Source organism: Acyrthosiphon pisum, chromosome A3, assembly GCF_005508785.2.
Source record: "Acyrthosiphon pisum isolate AL4f chromosome A3, pea_aphid_22Mar2018_4r6ur, whole genome shotgun sequence".
Lineage (NCBI taxonomy): Eukaryota > Metazoa > Arthropoda > Insecta > Hemiptera > Aphididae > Acyrthosiphon > Acyrthosiphon pisum.
In genome coordinates, this window is record NC_042496.1 from 37,396,258 (window position 1) to 37,419,272 (window position 23,015).

Sequence of the window (23,015 nt, forward strand, 5' to 3'; positions counted from 1 at the left end):
TTTTTTTTTCTATAAATATCAATAAAGTTTTATCTATTGGGCCAAGAAGTGTAAAAAATTAATACAAGGCTCCTGATACATTGTTACAATAGCGGTTGAAATATTAAAAATACATAGGCACAATTATCTTTTATAAGCTTTTGAAGTTGAAATTTTGACAAAATTTATTAAATTTAAAATTGAATAATTATTTTGTAGTTAAAAATGTATAAAATGTTCCACTTTTATATCTAAGGATTGAAAATTTTAAACAAGATTCCACGTAAATATTTAATTCTGTTAACAAAAAATTCTAAAAAATACATAAGCACAGTTTATTTTTATAGTCATTTTAAGTTCAAATTTGGACAAAAGTACATATTAAAAAACCTGGAATAACTATTTTAGTTAATTTGTTTTGATTGTATAATATTATTTGTGGGTACTTGAAACTTCTAAAGTATATTATTATATATCTATGATAGTATCACTGTTTGTTGTTGATGTATAACGTGTTACCTAATGGATATTGTGATATGATTAATTTGGAATTTATTATTGATACCTATTATAGGTCAATTTTTTTTTTATTACTATAGATAAGTATACCTATAATAGGTATGTCTAATACCTAGTCTGACAAACCGTCTCCGCTCTAAATCGTTTTTCTTATACAGTGATATTATATCATTGAATTCAAATTTAATACAATCCATTATACAATGACCCACTTGTAACCTACTGTACAGCAGAGCGACATCCACTTACCCACTTTTTTAATTTACATTTTCAAAAAATAATAAACTAACAAAATATAATTTTCATTTTTTTTAGATGAGATAATGTATTGATAATGATATTACATTCTTATTTCGAAGTTTATCTATTCAAAAATCGTGAGATCAATTGCTGATTGTTTTAATTTTTTAATGAAATAACTTTATGATTTTTTTGTTGTTTAGGTAGAAGATTGGTATAAACTATAAATACAAACTAAGCAAATTTCCATATGAGATTTCTATTTTTCCTTTTTTACTTTTTAGGCATTTAGGTTGCAAAACTGAAAACAGTAACAATGCTTATAAGTTATAACAATCTTATTGTCTATGAGCTTTTTAATTCCTCCATAATATTACTAATAAGTAATAACCACTAAATAATAATTTTCAATATAATAATTGTTAATACCCGATAGAATTTAGTCAAATAAATTAATGTCTTAACATAATGTGTATATTATGTCAATACGTTGGTTTGATTACTTCATAGTTAAGTAGACAATTATTCATTCTTAACGGTTACTATTTTAACATAAAATAATCAATATTTAGGTAGACATTTTATCAAATAGGATTAAACAAATAATTTTTAATTGTACTCATATTTATTATTTTACTAATAGGTACATATTATTTATTATACCTATAAGAGCATTTTGCTTTCAAATATTCAAAGTATCATTTTTAGTAGTTTTGTCTATGCACTTTACACGCTTTGTGTCTTAAACTTACATAGTTACACGTACTACGTACCTAATTTATTATTTGTAATGGTAATGAATAGCGTAAACTCATCTCACACTATTGTAGTTGACTAAATGCAATTTAAAAAAGTTATTGATAATGTCCATAACCAGCTCTAAAAGTCAAAATATTTTTAAAATTTTATTTTAATTTTAAGTGTCTACGGTTATTCATTTTTGAATTACAACAAAATAAGAAAATCGCTACTTGAGAAATCGAGTGAATATCCAATTTTGTAAAAATTCTAACTTTAAACGCTCATTAAAATTAAATTTGACTTTTTGTCATATATTTACGGTCATTTGTTTTAGAGTTACACTCAAAACCAAAAATGATTTTGACGAAAACTGATTTTGCGTAAAAACATCAGGTTTTCCTTAATTTTTTTATTGTTTTTCTCGGGGCTTTTGAGAACTACTTTTAAATTTTAATCTCCTTAATGAACCAACTAGATTAACTTTCCTATCTAAAAAGATACTGAAGTTGAAAATCGAAACAATATTTCGACTTCTTATCGTATAAACAGACACAAAAAATAAAAATAAAACACACACACCTTTGTAAAATACATAAATTCATCGCTCTGCTTAAAATCTAAAACACACATCATTATAAAATCATAAAATCTATACATTCATCGCTCCACTCAGATAAAATAAAAAAAAAATTTAAAAAAACAAATTGTAAAACCAATACATTCATCGCTCCGCTCAGAATCTAAAATTATTATTTCTAGAAATAGGATAGGTAATTTACACTTTAGGTGAACTTTGTTACATAATATATTATACCTACATTTAAATATGTGGGAAAAAAAGTTCAGTTCTTGCTTGTACAATCGTTGGTATTTAGTATGTAGCTATAAATGTATGATAGCCCAGACAGCATTTTGCAATGATAATATTATAATAGTATTATAATAACGTTTTACTAATATTAATTCGTTATTTTAATGTTATAATAATATTGAATAATATTAAATTGCTGTATGGGAGGTATATTATGTAATATACATTCATTTTGAAATAGACTTCAAAAAGTGTATAATATTCCAGATACTTTAGGTACATAATATATACCTCGTGTCTATATGGTGGAATTATTGTACCTACTAAAACGGAAAATTCTCAAACGAACTCAATCAATTTTTATTTAGATTAAACATAAATTATTGTTGATATTCACAATGTGTATCATCTAATTATATTCAATATAAATTTAATGTGGGTATTAAATTAATTTAACTTATCAGATTAAAATAATAATTCTTTTAAATTGGTTTAAAATTAAGCAGTAATTTTCTTCGAAATATTGTTTTTTTAGTTGGAATTATAAAAATATATTTAGACTTATGTATATATTTTTACTACCTATTTTTTACCATCGTAATATCTTAAGTTTTTTCTTTTATGAATGACAGCTTATACTTTTAACTTTATATTTTGAAGCAGCGAATATTTTCTAAGAATTTTATTGTATAAAAAATGAATTTCGAACGAGTAGTTAATATAATTAGTTTCACGCCACTCAGCTCATCTAAACTTCAAATACTTAGAACTCAGTAACTACTATTAGTAACTACTCGTTCAAAAATCGATTTTTATGCATCCGAATTCTCAGATTATTTATAATCTAAGCTCTAAGCCATACATATTATAATATATTCTCAACTAAGATCATCTTATACTAGCTTATAATATTACCTAGGGATAAACGGTATTGTTGAATTTTGTTGTTAATATTTATTTAATAAATTATGATAAAAAAATATACTGACTTAGTCAATGTAGTGGAGGGAGGGTAGAACCCCACAAAACTCTCTCCCAAGAGAGTGCCCATAAATATGATACAATATTTATTATTTGGAATAACTATTATTGATAAACATTAATCGGAAATTCATTATACATTTACAAATCGCAAGTAGCCATATGAAGACCATAATTAATACTAAATGTATATAATTTTAATTTATACGGTACCTATCTAATAGATTCTGAGCGGAGCGGAAAAGCTAGTGGTTTTACAATGGTTTTTATTTTTATTTTATTTTTTATCCTGTATACAAAATTTCTACCAGAAGGAGTACTTTGATTTTAACATAATATAGTATCTTATCTTTTCACAAATTGGATCAAGATGGTACTTTAGAAAGGTCATTTTTCGATTTTCTCAATAATTATTTAATGCCACGGGAAGAACCACCGACAAATTACTAAAAACCGCTAAAAACGAGATTTTAATTTCTAACGCTTTGTTTTTCACCATAGAAACGAATAAAAAAATCGTTTTTCATATACAATGATATTATATCATTGAATTCAAGTTTAGGACAATCCATTATACATTGACCCACTTGTACAGCAGAGCGACATCCACTTACCCGTTTTTTATTTTTGTTTCATTTCTATTAAAGCATTAATCTGTATTTCATTTATCATAAGTTAAATTACGATAGGTGAATAATTACACGTGTTTATAAAAAATAATATGACAGGTTTAGGTGTCAAGATAATAAAGTATATATAATAAAAAATCAATTTAGAAAAAATTGCATCGTGTGTTTGTATACTACATCTGTAGTACCAGTGCGTTTATTAGCGTGTGTGTGCTCAAACTTGTTTGTGTGTAGACTTGTGGTTGCCGGTACACACTATACGTTACTATCGTTCAACAGCAGCACACTACACTATTATACCACACGCAAATAATATCATAACGCCGTGTGCAGTATTGACCTGCGTGTTTAATAATATGAGACGCGAGTGCATTTTCTGTGTACGACCCCCGAGGGCAATGGGAATTAACCATAACACGACCGTTGAATATGTACCACGCACACATTGATCACGGTTTTGCGTAGTCATGTGGTAATGACATAATATGTGAAGGGGTTACATTAGCGGTTATTCGTACAGACTACTACTGTTTTAAATTGGAAATCGCGTAAGGTGCGCGGTAGACGCATGGTCAATAATTCTGTTGGCTACTTAGGTAGGTATGCAGTGAAAAATATATAATATTCATGTAGGTATATTACGTGCAGTGTGTGAGTTACATTGGAGTTAAATAATAATATAAATTATAATATAGGTATCTATAATGCGTCATTTTTAATAAATAAAGATCTCCGATCGTGGTTAAAATAAATAACGGTGTTGTGGTTTTTATAAATGAAGATTTTTCATTTCGTACCTATGTACTTTATCTAAATAAATTATCATATTTTTTAACTTTGTCGTACTATTTGAATCAAACGTGTGTCTTGTAATATTTTCCTAGCGCCTATCACTTGTGCGGGTGATTACAATATGTATTCATTATATTATGAACTAATTAATTGATGATAAATTACGTGAGTTATCGATGAACAATTATTTATTATTTTTATTTTTAGTTTTAATGTAACAATTTTATATGGGAACTTTTAAACAGGTACTCACTAAGCATGTAATATAAGTATAAGATTAAATCATTTTAAACTTTACTAATCTAGTTAATTAATCGCGGTGGTGTTAAACTAAATATTATTTAAATACAGTTTTTGTATGAATTATAAATCAGAGACATGCTTTGAGTGATCGCATACAAATATAATACCTACTGTAGTGTAGCTACATTTATTTTTGACGATTGTCAACACGTCATCGGTTTTTTTGACCTCATTTCAATCAGAAATCGTAAGTCCCGCTGATTTACAAAGGCTACTGTTAAGTAAATTGTAAACTTGTGAAGGAATAGTAGCTTTGGCAAGTAATCAGACTTTACAGTGTGATATTGGTTTTGGCTACTAAGAGGTGTAATATGTACCTTTTGTATAACCTGAATAAGTAACACTCGTTATAAAACAAAGGTTACTGCACTCTGAATTTAAAAATTACTATTTTTAAACTTGGAGTCGATATTTGACAAACAAATTTTGGATCGATTTGGCGTACACCCAGTGACTGTATTAATACTAATACACTTATAAACTTACCTTTCAAACTAATGATTACCTACATTATTTGTAACATGATTGATGAATACAGAATACTGGACTTAATTTAAATTTTTCAAATATATTATAACCTTACATTAATTTTAAATTGCTCAGTCTTGATGTGTTTGTAACACATTTATTTAAATACTTGTAATGATTAATTATAATCATTTAAATAATAAACATATGTTTAGCTACGAATATAACGGAAATATTATGTTTATAAAATCTATTAATATATTATCAAAATATTATCGAAATGTTACAACAAATAAACATTAGGCTTTATATATATATATATATATAATGCATCTATATAATATATAATTCATACCAATTAATGCATTTTTAATACCGTGGGAACAATTTAAAAACTGAAAGTATATAATATAATGTTAATGACATAATTTACCTTCTGTAATGATCTTTTTGTAGCCATTTGTTTTTATATAGCGTAGTTTTTTTTTCATTGTAGGAATTTTAAATATCTGTCAATACTTGGGTACTTTACAGTGATTTAAAACGAAGAGCGGTGACCATCAATAATACATTTTGACTTAGAGTTTTCCTACGTATAGAAGGACTTAAAATCGTGTGATTTCGGTTCGTTAAGTACTGCCAGAAACCGACGGCGGACAAAAAGAAAGGAAGCCGCGAGACAATTGAATGGCTTTCTAAAGAGAGTTTCGAGAAAGATATGTGTCCAACATTGAACGACAGTACAACGGCCTTAGCACAAGGATGTATTGAAAAAACCAGCTCGGTATCGATAAGTCCATTTTAGGGATTCTGAAGAAACGCAACGAGTGCTGGACGAGTTCTTCCTTCTCTACATCACCCGGTCGCTGTGCAACGGGACTCGACACGGCTACCGTTTTCCCATCGGTTTCCCACTACTACCGGGTTTGCTAGTCGGCCATCCGTTCGCGTCGCGGTCACTTGTTGTTCGTATATTTCGGTGTTCGTAAAGCCCAAAAATTATTGTTTTCGAATCGATAATATCGACCATTTATATTTTGTTATGTTTTGTGGTGATGTTCGGTGCGATCGCTTGTGTGGCTGTCAACAATCAAAGAAGTCCTTTGCTGAAAGGTAGAATCCAACCTACCAGGTATGCCGAGTTCAACCATAAATCGTTTTATTATACTATTATATTGTGTATAGAGAGCGCCCCTAATAGCCTGTGGACAATTCATGGATTTATTATTATTTTTATGGTATTATTGATTAATGATTCGTGATTTATATATCAAAGCTAATTCATAAAAAAATATTTTGCATATTTTTAGAGAACCACGCGATTCTTATGTTATTGTTTGATTACTTTGTTATTTTTGGTAATATTAATCATTTTACTGTCAAAGTTTATACTATTCAAATTTGAAGTACGTTTCAATTTATTATTTGATACTTTCTATACCACTAAGACTATAAGTATCTTGTATTAATTATTATTATATATGGCACTGTTATAATAGAGTTGATAAAAACTGATTAATATAATATTTCATGTGTTCTGATTTAATTCAATTTATAATTATACCTGTTTTAATATTGTTATAGATTATTACTTTGATTCAATGATTTGTCATATCATGTAATACATAAATAGAATAAGAGTATCCATATAACATTTTATCCAAGGTCAATTTGTATTAATTTACATTCTGGTAATTAAGATTAAGAAGCAATTGGTTCATAATTTGTTAGTTATTTAAATAATTTAAAATGAACCATTAAGAAATATGTAAAAAAAAAGCTATCAAATAAGTTGTAGGTAGTAATTTAAAATGTATAACTATTACCTATAATGCTAATTTTATTTTTTCTGAGTCATAAATATTATTTCTTACATTTTTATACATTTCTATAGTCTAATTTGACTTTAAATTAGCTTTAATGAGATACATTTTATTTATATCATTGCAATGATAATGATAATGCATTGGTAAGTTAGGTTAAGTTCATTTGATATAATAATACATTTAAGATATTTTTCTGTATTTTAACCATTTAAAATGATCAAATGTGATTGGTAAATAATATTTGGTAGTAAAATAGGCGTTATATATTTAAATATATTTTTTTTAATGATTATCCTCTTAGGAACCTATTTTACACTCATTATTCTTGTAATAGTTTATATAGTTTGTAGATTTGTTTGTTTAACTATTCTATAAGGAAAAAAAGTACCTTTATAGTATATAGGTACTTCTCGAAATGTATACTTTAATGTGTTCGTCTAAAATATACACAGATACGTAGCTAATCTGTTTTTTATAAAAAAATCAAATGCAGTGATTTATATTAATGGTTAAGGGATTATATTCGATAGTAGATTCAATCTGGTCAACCGGAATAATACCATTGAACTGTAAAAACATATCTGAGGGGAACCATATTGAAGTTAATCGGAATTTTGGAAATTGCTGTTGTTTGTTTTACATCAATGATCATAACAACCAAATTAAATGCTTTTTTCTTTCCATTTTTTGTTTGCCTAATTTTGCAGATTATCAACGGTTTTCTATACGATGTACTAAAAATGCCGTTTGATGTACAGAAGATTCTAAATTCGTATTTTTTATATTATCTTAAAATTCAAATCATCCGAACAGCGAGGCATGACGGCTCAGGGGACAAATAAATAGTTACTTTTGTGCGCTATTGAAGCATCGCGACGGGTCACGGACAACGATCGTTATAGAGGACACTTAAAAAAAATCATTTCTCATACTAAAATAATTCAAAACTACCTACATAAAAGAAAGGTTGAAGTGTACACTATAGTGATTTGTTATTACATGACTGTTGAAATTTCAGTGAAAAAAAATGTTTGTTTTGGACGTAATACTTGCCAAATGCCCTGTGTACATTATGTTAATTTATTTGTGTAGTATTACGGACAGGACTATAAACACCGTTCCTTTTTTGAGCCTTTATTATTGACCACACACAAACAGATAAGAAATGTATGTATAGGTATATTTTGTCTATCAATATTATATTTACCTATACTGGCTATACTATTGTAATCTACCAAAGAATACACTTTATCTTATATAACAATAACAGGATATTATACACCATAATAAAATTCCTATATAGAATCATAATTTTCCGTATTACGAAGATATTATTAACTTGATGAACTTTTTTTCAACGGTTTTTCTATGGCACAAAAATTAAAATAATTTTCGTACCTATCATATAAATGCATCAAGTTATGTATGAATAAATTATTCTGATAGATGTAACATCATTATTTGTTATTTTGATAGTAAATATATAGAAATATATATGTAAGCTATATATACATAAAATAAATAAGATAACAAACTCAGTAATATTGAGTTTCAGTTATAAAATTACAAAATATGAAAACTTAATAAAAAGTTATATTAATGTCAGCACACGTTTAAAGGGTTTTGTACTTACCTACTTTAGAAATGAATAGTAGATACAATTCTACGCAAAAAATGTTAATTAAATTATTATTACTAAGTTTAGATTATTGTGTGCAGAGAAAGAAGGTTAATGGTTTCATAATGATACTTTTTTCAATTTTAATACTTTTTAAAGTACCCTCCTCGTTTAAATGCTTTGAAAGTTACTCGTGGCTTAATCTTTTAATTAGAAACTTAGATACTGGTGGTTATTAATTATTATACACACAATTTAATTCGAATAACATAACTGCTACTATGAGTCGATTAAACTTTAAATTATTTTAAAAAATATCTCCATATAAACAACTTGTTTGGGACTTTTCTAGTTTCATAGTTATATACAAAATAAAATTAATGATTTTGAATAATAAAATGATCAGACATAGTTATATATGTAAATGTAGGAACATTAACTATATATTTTTACTTATAAATATAAAAGCATTCGTATAGGTAGTAACACTACAATTATAAATTATTATTCCATTTTTATTCCTTTAACAATTTTAACTTAGTTTAAAGTAAAATAATAAATGTATGAAATACATATTATGTATACCTAATGAAGTATGAAGTGGATCTACTATCTATTTATGACTTACATATATTTTTAAAATTGTATATAATATAAAATTATTTAAACTTATTAGTTATTATTATGGTTTTCGATCTACGGATCGAGGGTTTTACTTTTGTGTAAATATCACGCGTTTACGGAAATACAAGCCCAACGTAGTAACGATTTTTGTGGCTCAATTTTCAAAGACCTATGCCTAATTATAATATTATAATATTATAATACATTCTATAGAAGTGAAAAAAGTTTATCTACATATGTTATATGAAACCAAATTGTATAATTTATTTAAAGTAATTAATATTGTTATTTAAATGGCCAAGCAATTATAATTTTACTTAAAAATAATATATTTAGTCAAAATCCACTTCCATCAAATACGCCTTGTACAGCAGTTTTATATTATTTACAGTAGATAGTCTTCTGATTATGATGTCTCTCAGTTGAACATATAGACAACACAGCATTTGAATATTTCGAAATCGTTTTTTTATTCCGTATTTCCCTCGGTATTTCCGGAATAATAAGAAGTCTATACTATATAGAAGTGTATTTTTCTGCTATTCCATAGTCACATGTCGTAGATAACTTTTTCAGACTTCACCGGAAATGAATGACCGCATTTTTATACCCAGCCCCCCCTCAAAAAAAAAAAAAAATAATATAAAATAATATTTTGCGTTTTCAATCTTCTCGCGATGGTCAACAATCCGCAATACAGTGTCCCAAAAATAGTATCTAATAATTTAAATGAGTGCTTGTGATCAGTTTTTTTTCAAGTCATTATTTTCGAACACACGGCGATCGTATACTGACGGGAAGTTGTCCAAACATAGTGACAAATGACATATGGACATAAAACTGTGCACATGCATACTGTGCATACGTGTACAATATGTGTACACATATACTACCTATATGTATTATACATTAATATTATTTTACCGCTAGTTCCGGTCTGTTGGTATATGTTGACGCTTGTACGCCGCGGGAAAAGAAAATTAATGTCGTTATAATAACCACCGAGTAAAAATAAAAGAAGTATGAAAATGACTTCGTAAAAAAATGTGTTTGGGTAAATAGTATATTATAATATAACTTCGGTATAATAAATTAATACATTCATTTGATTCTGACACCACCTCTTTCTCCCGTAAGGCTCTTTATATTTACTATGAATATTAAGCATAATTCACTATCCAAAATATAATAGGTACTCGGATAGATAGTATTTTATTACTTAATATATTAATACAAAAAATATTATATTGTTTTAATTAGAATCCTATTTTAGAATCTACTGAACTTGCGTAAACAACCGCGGTACAATATATATTATATTATATTAGGTATACTTAATTCCCGTTATATTATATTATTTTGATCGAGTTTGAAATTGGATAATATTATAAAAAGTCAATGGTTTCAGTAAATACACGTATTAATTTGACGTTAACAATGTTATGCATTGTAGTATATGAATAACATTTATTTACGTAGGTAATTGAACAATTTGGTTGGTAATAGGTACTACATATATATTAAATAAGTGTAAAATACAATTAACTAACGGGTTTAAATTTTAGTTTCCGTGTAATTCAACAATGCATTATGGTATCGTACAATATGTAGATACTATAGCATATAGGATTATGATTTTATATAATTATATAGACCCTTACGATTTTCAAAAGTTATAACTTATAATAGTATGAACGCTTAACATATTTTTGAATAAAAAATAACAATTATTTTCAAGCATAGAAATAAAGTTTGATTGCTTTATAAAAGATTTTCAAGCACTATAATTTTTTAGTTTTTACATTGCTATAATCTAAATTATAGATAGGTACTTCTCAAAACCAAATTTATATTAATTTACTTTTTTAGTCAAATTAAAAGATATATAATCACCTCCTACATAATAAATACCTGATAATTTTAAACATCAAAGTGTACAGCTGATTTGTTGTTTTAATTTGTTTAAATAATTGATTGAGTATTAATTGAAATAAAATTAATATAAAGGTAGAATATATAATTTATAAACCACAAGTCTTTAAAATCAAAATATGCCATTATTATAATTAATTTTCCAAGAAATATTTAATATCTATATAATATTTTAAGTATATATAATATTGCATTTATTTCAACGAAGAATATTAAATATACAAATTATAACTATCATAAAAAATGTATAAATCAAGTTAAATTAACTAAAAACTATTAAAATGTAAAGTATCAATGTATCTAATAGTTATTAAAACATGTACAATATGATAATTAAATTATTGGTCTTCAACAGAAACATTGAAGGTAATGCAATGATATACTTTACTTCAATATTTATTAGAATATTATTAATTTTAATATTTATTTTAGTAATAATGAACATTATTGTTCTTTTTTAATCTTGATAAAGATTATTTTTTGGTTGGTTTTTGGAGTATATAGTTAATAATGTTCAAACAGTTTCATAAAGCAACTAGCTATATTATATTAAACACAGAAAGTAGTTTAAAAATGTGAAAAGAATTTCTCAGTAAATTCCAAGAAAAAAGCAATAAAAGAAACAAAATTGTGTAGAATTATGTAACTATAAGCTTACCCGACTTAAAAAATCTAATCGATTACTACTCCGAAAATTAAAAATATAACGATACTATACATATAATTACGTAAAACTTGCTATAATACTGACTTAGAGCTTTTTGTAACAAGTACCAAGGGACGATTTCTTGTATAGTATATTAAGACAAATTTAAACCAAACTTAAATCCACAACATTTAGGCGTATTACTTTTTAAAATATGATTTTATTATTTCTGAATGCTGATATTGTTTATTTGTTATAACTATTGAATTGATAAACCGTTTACCTACATAATATGTATCACATAGTTTTAATTTGATTAAGTACTCCATTTAGTTAATATTTATGTTGTTCGAAAAAATGTAAATGGCAGTCGTTACGGATTGCCGTGGACGTGTCTAATATTTTTATCAGCTGGACAGGAAATAAAAACGAATTCTTCTCTTGTTATCAGTGCATTAGTGTAAACGAAATTATCTCAACAAAGGTTTTCAGGGAATGGTGTAGTATATACTATAGTGTTGTATAAAACGTGTAATAGACAGTGGAAAAAGGGTGAACGAAAGGCGCGTGGTAAAACATTCGGAACAATAGTTTTCGAGTATAATAAATTATGGTGAAAAGTAAATTGTCCCACAAAAGTTAAAAAAAAATAAAAAGAAGAACGAAAATAAGAGGCCTTTCCTTTGCTACGGACGGTGAATATTATCCAGAAGGTTTTTGCTTTGTTTTGTGAGATTGTGGCCCGCCGCTGCCGCTGGTCGCCATGGCAACGTTATGTAGCACTGTCGATCATTTACCGTCGGCGTCCTTGAGTGTGTTTTATTTTATAGTGATCAACTAAGTTTGTACGTATAGGCACAAAGGTCCAATAATTGTTTTTCACATTTCACATACATATTATTAAACACTTCATGTAAAATTATGTAAAATGTTGGTACTAATAATTTAACTTATAGATAACGATAACTAATAGTTTAAAAGTTACACATATTATGTAATTTATTTTTCTCGTCTCGATAATTTTATAATGTTAATAAAATTACGTGAAGTATTTTAAAGAATGTTTTCTAGACGTGATTAAGTACGTAAAAATAGAATAAAACTATATAGAATAGTATAAATGCTTATATGCAATCAAATAATAGGTAATATTGGTGGTATTATTTTTATTAAGTATCCTATTGTATTCAATTTAAATTTTTGAAATTTTAGTAATTTAATTTAAATTGCTTATGTTGTTTAAAATATAATATGAGTAATGCTGTCGTTATGACCAATGACGTATTATAATATTTTATTGTTACGTAAATGTTATAGGTATAATATTATATAATGTTGCTTCGTATAATTTTTAATAATACAATTTTACAAAAAAAATAATTTCTATTATATAATATATAGTTCTTCAAGTTCTTGCACTTAGAAATTGGAACCTTTCTTATTCGCTCATTCAATGAATTGTGTCTTTGAAAAGTCACAATCAATAAGTTATACTCAGCTAAAAGGAAACTGAAACTGAAACCGAACAACCTTTTATTTATTGTTTACTCAAGTGGCTGAGTTTTTTAGGTGATTCATTTTATTATAAACAATTTATAATTTTTACGGAATAATTCATATAACAAATCTAGGTCAATATTCATCGTATATCGTTATTAAGTAATAAGTTGGGAATTCATTTTTTTGTAAATACTTACTTTTATTAGAATGTGATAGGTACTTCTAACTTGATAAAAAATTATCAAGATTTACAAAATTGCTAAGTATTTATAAATTGACTTAAATAAATATTTTTACAGTTAAGTAAATATCATATAATCATATTTAATAAACTTTGTATAATGTTTTTTTTTTTTTTATAAAATCCCAAGATCATGTAAGCAATTTAGTTAAATATGAGTTATTAAACGTTAAAAAAAATCCCGGTTTATAAGAATATATAGGTATTAAAATAATTTAGAATAATATACTATTTGTAATTCGTATGACCCAAGCTACATGTTAGTTGACAGTCAATATAGGTACAGATAGATGTTTTACGAACATAATCGTTATTATTACTATCTTTTATCTTTACTCTTACAAAAATTGAATTTAAAAAAAATGCACTAAAATAAGTAAATTACTTGCTTTGCGATCGAATGTTTGTCATTTAGATACGCACCTTTTAATCACTCTATTTTATTAAATTAAAGGAGCTATCACTAATAATAATAAAATTTAACATATTAATAATTATAATTAAATCGGAGATTCAGTATGTAAATATGTAGTAGTAAGTTTACTGAAATCGCTATGTTATTTTTGAGTTTAATTAAGTATGGGTTTCTTCAAACCATAAAAAAATATAACATTTATTTTTAATAATTATAACAAAATATTGAATATGCTCCATTATTAAAAGTTCTTTTTCTTCTTCTTGGAAGTATTGATATTTACTAAATAAATGAATTAAACTATATTGATTTTTAGTTTATATGGGTATATAGAATCAATTATTATTTTACTTTTTCGAATCGTTGTAAATATAAAAAATTATCAATAAACACTAATAAAATTAATATTTATATTTTATAGGTTTATTATTTCATTTAAGTTATAGCTGATAGCGATATACGAGGTAAACAATACAAAGTTTTATAACTTCTTTTATGGTTGGGATGTTGAGTACATATTATTGTTATAGTAAAATTCAAGATTCGTTTAATTGGAAATTCTGAATATTAATGAAAACGCAAATTTTGAGCATATAATTTCAAGCCAACGCGGATCGCTGATTTTAAAATTAACATAAATTAAGTCGTATTTACTATTTATAATTTATATTTTAACTTCTGGCTTATAAATAATAGACTCTTTGAAAGTCGCATCACTATTAATTTATTTTTACATCAATCTCTTTTTTGCAAAATGAGATCGCAATAGAAATAGTGGAAACCATATCTTTCGAATCAACATAATGAAAACACAACTCTATTTTCATACTCGAAGTAAATATTTTTTTACATTTTTTGGAAGCAGAATTTAATTTAGAGAGCGGGTAGTATATAAGATGTAAGTAGGTACCTACTTAAAAATAAAAGTAAACAATGAACTGATTTATTGCAAAAATATTAAATAACATTAATTCACACACGACCGTGAGCATTTTAATCTCAAAAAGCCTGAAAAATAGACTTTTTTTAGATTAAAATTATTATATTTCAAATAAAAATCTATACAATAAATCAGAAAATCATCTATGATATATCGAGTATAATTAATATTATGTATATTAATGTGGAGTGCACAACAGTACCTAATATTATGTAGTATATACTTAGGACCTAGGTATATTTTACAACTTATACCTTCATTGCCGGTTGTAGTTGTCACATAGTTATATTTTATTATAGATTTATACTACCTATACCTAAATCACATCAACGATAATAATAGGTGGTAATAATTTCATATACATATAAAAATTCCAAACTGCTGCGTGTCACAAATCGTGCCCATCGAGAATTTATAGTGTATTGATAGGTATATATCACCATGATTTTCGCCTCATCGTAGGGCACGTGCGTGATATTTGAAAAAAATGGGGTGTATACGTTTATGTATAATATATAATATAGTTCATCGATTTAACTTATAACAGTATATACCCACTTGGCAGCGATGGACATTCGTGTCGGTCAACAGAGCGTAGGTATATACCAGTGATGCTTTAGAATTTTAGAAACCGTGAACAAAATATTATTATCGTGGTGTTCAGTGTCTGCGTGGTAAGAGCAACAATGATAGGTCGAGTTAACTGTGTAGAGGAAAGGTATAAAAATGTTATATTATAAATAATCACAAATATTGAAGTTGTATGTAACCGCATCATAACTCGTAAAAAAAATAATATTCGATATAATAACCGATATTATTATATTTTCACTCCGATTCGTTTCGTTTATCTTACGCTGAATTGATGCGACAACAACGAGTCAATCGTTTAAAAAATGTGGTTCTCGCGCGTAAATGTCACGGATCCGCATAATCCACCGAATCCGGTATACTGCTTAGGTCGGTGTGTTCATTAAACGCAAATATATAGGTACATCAGGTTGGGTGGTGGTAAGGTTAAGTCGCCGCAGATGGCTAAATTCGACCACAATATTCTCCTCGGCCAATCGCCGCCACCACCACCGATTCTTCGATATTGTCGCTACCCGGGAGCGTATATACACATAGCGGCGACTGACGCGTTTTCCCCTCCGCGGGCGATGACGCTGAAGCTCTCTGGTTGCCACGGCAACGGGATGAGCCGTTTCGCTACCGCTACCAGTCTTTGGGAGGAACGCAGCGAAAACGTTATTTGCACCCCTAATTGGTGCCGCCGACGCAATGAATAGTTTCAACACTGTGGTGGCTGATGACGAGTCGGAGCGGTATCGAATTCGAACTCCGTATAAAATATATAATTAAAACAAAAACAACACACACTAACACCCGCCGACCCTTGCGCGTGCGTCTTACACACACTTATAAATAATATATATGTATATGTTGTTATTTGCACTCTGCCGTGGTTTTTTTCACCCCCTCGTCCATCACCACGCGTTTATTTAGTTACGGTTGGAATGCGTGTGCTGCGTGATTTTATACGACTTCGTCGTCTGCGGAATGCCTTTTGACTGTAAGTCTTCTGTGGAGTGTGGACATGCCACACACGCACACATACACACACACACACACACGAAAGAGAGAGAGAGAGAGAGAACGTGAGTGTGTGTGTTTTGAAACCACAGTGCAGTTGTTCTAAAATTCCCGGCAAACTAAAATACCTACTATGTATAATATTATTATAATAATATGATACCTCCAAGGCTCCACGAATAATCCTTTCTCTCTCTCTCACCCTCTCTCTATATCTTTCTCTTCAGATATAAATACCTTTAGTGGCTGTATATAGTGTATGTCGCATGTATATATTATATTATATATAGTACCTACCTACTCGTGCGACACACGAAAATCAAATGACGCATCCGAGCGACAAAGGATCGAAATATGAAACGATAACCCTGAATCCACGTGTTATAGTTTACTTACTTTCCAGCGCGGTAATACGACGACACAGATCAGTCCCCGAGATTTGTTTGATTTAAGTTTTGGACGTAGGCGGTATATGCGCATTACCATTTATTCGAATATAGTATATAGTATAGGTATACCTATAATATGCCTTTCAGTGATTTAAGCTATTCTACGATAACTCACGTGGAAAGAATATATTTCACCGTCAAATTTTTATTTATCTATACATTTTTCATAACAAGTGTTTCAAACTTTTATATATTACGCGTGTAACTAAAAATAATATTTCGAAAATATTTTTAATTTCCATCTACTTTAATATATTATGATTAAACAATTAAGTTACATTTTAAGTCTTTATATTTATCAAATTTACTTGTTGTAGGTACTTATATAAAATATTACAAATTGTAAAAATATACTATTTTTTTGAATAAAAAAATAATAAAAAAGTCTTTATGTAAATAGTTTTTATTTTAAAATCCATGAGCTGAAATACTGAGTTCTAAATAATATTAACGATGATAGACTTAAAGGTTTCTGAATATTATAGAATAATAATAACTGATTATCCCGGCTTCACCTGTGAGATATTTTTTTTGTGATATATTTTATTCCTATATAATACCTATACGATATATATGTGTATTTCGGTTTAAATGTATTTCTGTTGTACCTCCGTTCGCGGACTTGAGTGTACCTAGCTTTGTGAAATAATTCAACCTAGATGCGAGCAATCGCAAGTTGCAGATTGGTTTTAACACTTGGTGTATTTTTTAACGTGGTTAAACTATTTACTCTCTAAACTTTTCTGACATCTCTAAAAATAATCTCTGAGGTTTTCGTAAAATTCAATTAAGTAGTTTTTATGTATATAAGCTGTACAGTGTGCACACAGTTAAAACATTTGGTTTTAAGACATGTTGATTCTTTATTCAAGGCCATAAGTGTGAAAATTTGATGCATACTTGTATACCTGATCTGCCCAACCAATGCCAACAATTTATATACAACAAAAAATAATTATACTGATTTCTACTATTAAGGTTTGCACCCTTTCAGAAAAAAGATCTCTGTTTGATCAACTCTCTAATGGTGTTTAATATTTATATTTTAACATATATAATAATAATATTTTGTAACTGTATTTTGGATTAGAATTAAGATAATAATTAATATTAGCTATTACTAACCGAGATAAATTAATTTTATCGTTATTACTATTACTATTATATCGTGTTAGGCAACAGCCTAATTATATTAAAGGCTTACATTCGGGTAAATCAAGATTTATTGATACAAATAATAATAATATTGATGTTCAGTTGGTTAAAAAGTTTCAATTTCCACCGTGAATCCGAAGATCCCCGTTATACCACCTCTTTAAAATGCGAATATCGGAAAATCCTTTCAAATTATACATCTAGATCATTAGAGAGAGGTTCTATTCCAAATTTCAATTTCGTTAGTTTTGTAGTGTCTGAGGCGCTGATGAATGAATCAGTGAGTGGTATTTGGCTTATATACATGTATAGATAATATAAATTATAATAATATAAATATATGTAATTTACATACAGATGATTGGTTTTGCGTATTTGTTGTTTTTGTGACAGATAATTTAAATTCCATTGATCAACTAAGTTCGTGTTTATCAAATTAATTTAATTGATTTTGTTTTGATTATCTTTTAAATTAAGTAAAACAACTTCCGACAAAGTGAAAACGACAACGCTAGTTTCAATAAAATCGTAAATCAACGATTATACCGCCATAACATTAATATAATGGTTTATAGACAATTGAAAAAACAGCAGGCTGTCAAAATATTTTCTTTTTACAGTAATAATTACCATAACAAATGAATACGTCGTTACCAATAGGCTTTTGGCTATTTTTGTCAGTGCCAATTTTTTTGGATAGACCTTGCCTGCCCGCCACCGTCGCTTTTCGTACTCATTATTCCGGTAACTACTGCACTACTGGTTAATAAAACGAAATATTTAGATCATCTGGAAGCGAACCAATTTTTCTTTTTTTCTGCCGAGGAGAGAGATTGAAAAAAATAGCAACTAGTGGTAATAAATTATTATTAAGCAGTAGACGGATAAACTGACCGTAAATAAAGGCCTGCGTGGAAATTGGCGCCTTGTCTGAAAAAAATTAAAAAACAAACAGGAATAATAATAACGAAAGGTCTATCTGGCAAAGATCCATCGGGTCTCCAGGCCGGAATATATTTTGGTTCTAAACGTGACGCAATTTTAAATACCCTATTAAAAATTAAATTAAAACTATGAAACGTATGGCATATATTCATCGATTTAAATAAGAGTTTGGCATTAAACTACAATAATTAAGGCTGTTTTTTGGTCAGTTGCACTCGGCAATGTTGGGGTGAAATGTACCTTTATATTGTTGTATACTTTGGGTTCAGCGTGAAAGAGATTTCCACTCAATTTGCTGACAAAAACAAAACACCAAAATTAAAGATTTAGGTGGGTGCAGAACACTATTATAGTCATTCGTATAATCAAAAGTGCAGCATTGAAATATTTCTTTTTAAAATTATAATAACATTGCATCATTAATATTGTACAAACGAATTATATGGTCTTTTAATTTCAGAACAGTTAAATAATTTACTCTGTTTTCAGATTCGAATACCTAATGTGTTCATTTGTTTGTGGAAATCCTTTGTGTTAATATAGTTTCTAAAGCTGATTAAAATGCACATTTACTTTTTCTGTTAATATTATAATACCTATGCGTATTGTTTTTAATATTTCGTCAAATTGTACTGCTACAGATTTAATTATTCATTGGTTTTCCACGCATTATTATAATATTCACTAAATATTAATGGGTATACCTATGTCCTATATGTTTTTATTTTCATTCATATTAAGTTCTTATTTATTTATATAATTATATTCATATATTTATATGTACATAATATTTAAAAAAGTAAGTAATCGTCCTACTGTACAGTTGAATGTACATATAATCATTGAGTAAGTCTCTATAAATTAATACAATTTAAATTCAATGATAACTATATCATTGTCACAAAAAACGATTCTGAACAAAGACGGCCTGTTAGCTTATATAAAATATATTGCTATTATAGACATTTATTTTACTATTAGCCATTAGGTGCTATTAGTATTTAGTATACCAATTGGATATTAGTCATATTACGGTAGGTAAGTTGAATGAATTTTCCCAAAAACATTGTATTTATTATATTATAATATCATTAATAGGTTTTTAATTATTACAATAGCCTACCTATATAATATTATGTACATCATAATGTGTTGTTGTTGTTAACTTTGGGGAGTCAAAACCGAACTATTGTTGAATGATGTGAATATGTTCGTGGTATAAATAGGTAATAGTATAAAATTAATCTAAATATATTGAACATGTCATTATGACATTTTTATCATTTTAATTTTATGCACTATACATAAAATTTAATAATAGCCAATAGGTAAACTTAAAAGTTTTAAATCCCCACGAAAAATATTTTTGAATTACAACAAAATAAACTAAAATCGTTTAATGAGAAATGGTTATTTGACGTTGGTTTAATTTCGTCAAAATGTATACTTTAGACGTTCATAAAAAATATTTTTAGATATATACTCAACTTTTATTTTATATTCCAGTTATAAAAATGTACGAGGAACCTAGTATTCAATTTTATAATCTTACGTATAAATATTAAAGATTTTATGCATTTTAAACTACAAAATAATTAGAAAATTTTCGCGGTTTTTACGAAATTTGACAAAATTCCAAATTAAAACGTTCATAAAGAACTATTTTGGATTTACTTTCAACTTTATTTTTAGTTCCAATAATAACTTTTGGATAATTTTGTATTCAATTTATAATTTTGTTTTACTAGACTTGGGTAATGTTTTAGTCTTATGTGTTAAAGGAATTACAATTTAGTAGGTCTAATTATATTGTGTTCTTAAACATAAAATGTATGCAGGTACTTATCGAACAACACTAAGTCTATTTCTTTGGAGTCCAATACACGTTACGGAGTCGTATCATTTTCCGAATACATTATATATTATATTAGATTCTGAGCACTTCGTTACGATGGATGCATTGATTTTACAATGATGTGTTATTTTTTTTTGTGTCAGATGACACTCTTTCTAGTCTAGAAAAAATGCACTGATCATCAACTTCGATGGAGAGGTTTCTCGGAGTAAATAAGATCTAGTTGGTGATCTTAAGAGGTCAACAATGAAAATTCTAAATATTTTTTTTTTTAATGATTGGGTTATACTGACAAAACAACACGAGCATTTGCAGTTAAAATGTCAATATTATTTTTAAAATCATTATTAACTTTTGTCACCATAAAATTAGACAGTATTATTCACTCGGAATTGATTTTCATCGTATACGACCATTTATCATTGAATTTAAATTTAACACATCCATTACAGAGTTATTAATCCATGACGATGTACACTCGACTCCTATACTGTATCTAAATCCGAGCGGTTGCCTACTTTCGGCCTTTTTCTTTTGCGATCGCCTCGAAAAATAATGGGCATTTTTCAATTTTGACATGTCGATCGCGAGACATATATTATATGATGTATGACTTTTATAACAACGTGACAGTAATAGCCACCCCGGCATCATGTTTAATATTATCGTTGTCGGGGCTTCTACGTGAGTAACATACCATAACATAATAATAATATAATATAATAAAGTTATATGTATTAATTTTTATTGTGTGCGTTTATAACAATAATATTATATTCCGTATGAGTCTGATATATAAAATGTTAACTCGTTACTAATATTTTATGTAGAGAAAGTTAAATTGTAGGTACAATATAATAATAATAACAATTATTGTTCGTTTAATTTGACATGGCGCACAACAATGTCTTATATAATACGCGAATAATCCGGATGAATACGGGCGAAACAATAATTATCCAGAGGGAAGAAGACGTATAATATTATAATTTATAAGCGTTGGCATCATAAACGATCAGCCGAAGTACATAAAAGCTATTATTCGTATTTAATAACTTCGACTACGGAAATAACGATTAAATACTATCTGAAAGGAAAATGGGCTCTTTATGTACAGTTCAACGTGAAATAATTTGAAAATAAAATACATAGGTATTTTAATGCAATAAAAAATACACGCGACTCTTCGCATTAAAGAAAAATTACGTCGTATTGTAAATGGAATTTATTGTACGTACTTACAACGTCTTCTGTAGAACAAATTTGCCTGCAGCATTATAATATTATAACATTATTATATTCTTAAATCATCGTTTAAAATGTCATAATATATTTTGTACAATGTATAGTAATATGACTTGTGGCTGAAAGTATTATTGTGCGGTTGGAATCGCGATCAGTAACTCCATATATCTATATAAAATTGTATATTATGTTATTCGTTTGTATATGAAAGACATTTTAATATAAATATCGAAACCGAAGAAGACATAAAATACGTACTTGCAGCAGATATAGTATAGGTTCGCTGATTTTTTCGAGTAAAATTAATAAATTATACTTTACTATATCATATGCGATCCGCATATTTTGTATTAAGCTATTATAATATACAGTATGTCCCGTCTTATAATGTACCACTAAATATCACAGCCCGATGGCAATAGATTTAAAAACGGTTTGCTGTGATAGATAGGTGGTACCGAAGTGTACATTTTGGGAAAATTTCAAATTTTTAACTCTTTTGGTTCGCGCATGCGCAATACAACTTAAGTTTTTTTATAGTGACCCTTCATTTTGAAATTTTCCCAAA

General features: G+C 27.6%; 1 protein-coding gene across 2 annotated transcripts in view; it reads left to right on the plus strand.

Annotated features, from left to right (window-relative positions):
* The first annotated feature begins 5,886 nt into the window (after nt 1-5,886).
* The window catches only part of LOC100159582, a 69,579-nt gene continuing 52,450 nt past the window's right edge, over nt 5,887-23,015 (plus strand). For both annotated transcript variants that reach the window (XM_029491465.1, XM_016800977.2), the window contains exon 1: nt 5,887-6,595. Coding sequence is in view for 1 of the 2 variants with exons in the window: in XM_016800977.2 (XP_016656466.2) it covers nt 6,519-6,595 (77 nt within the window). In the remaining variant the exon portion in view is untranslated. The remainder of the gene's footprint in view (nt 6,596-23,015) is intronic.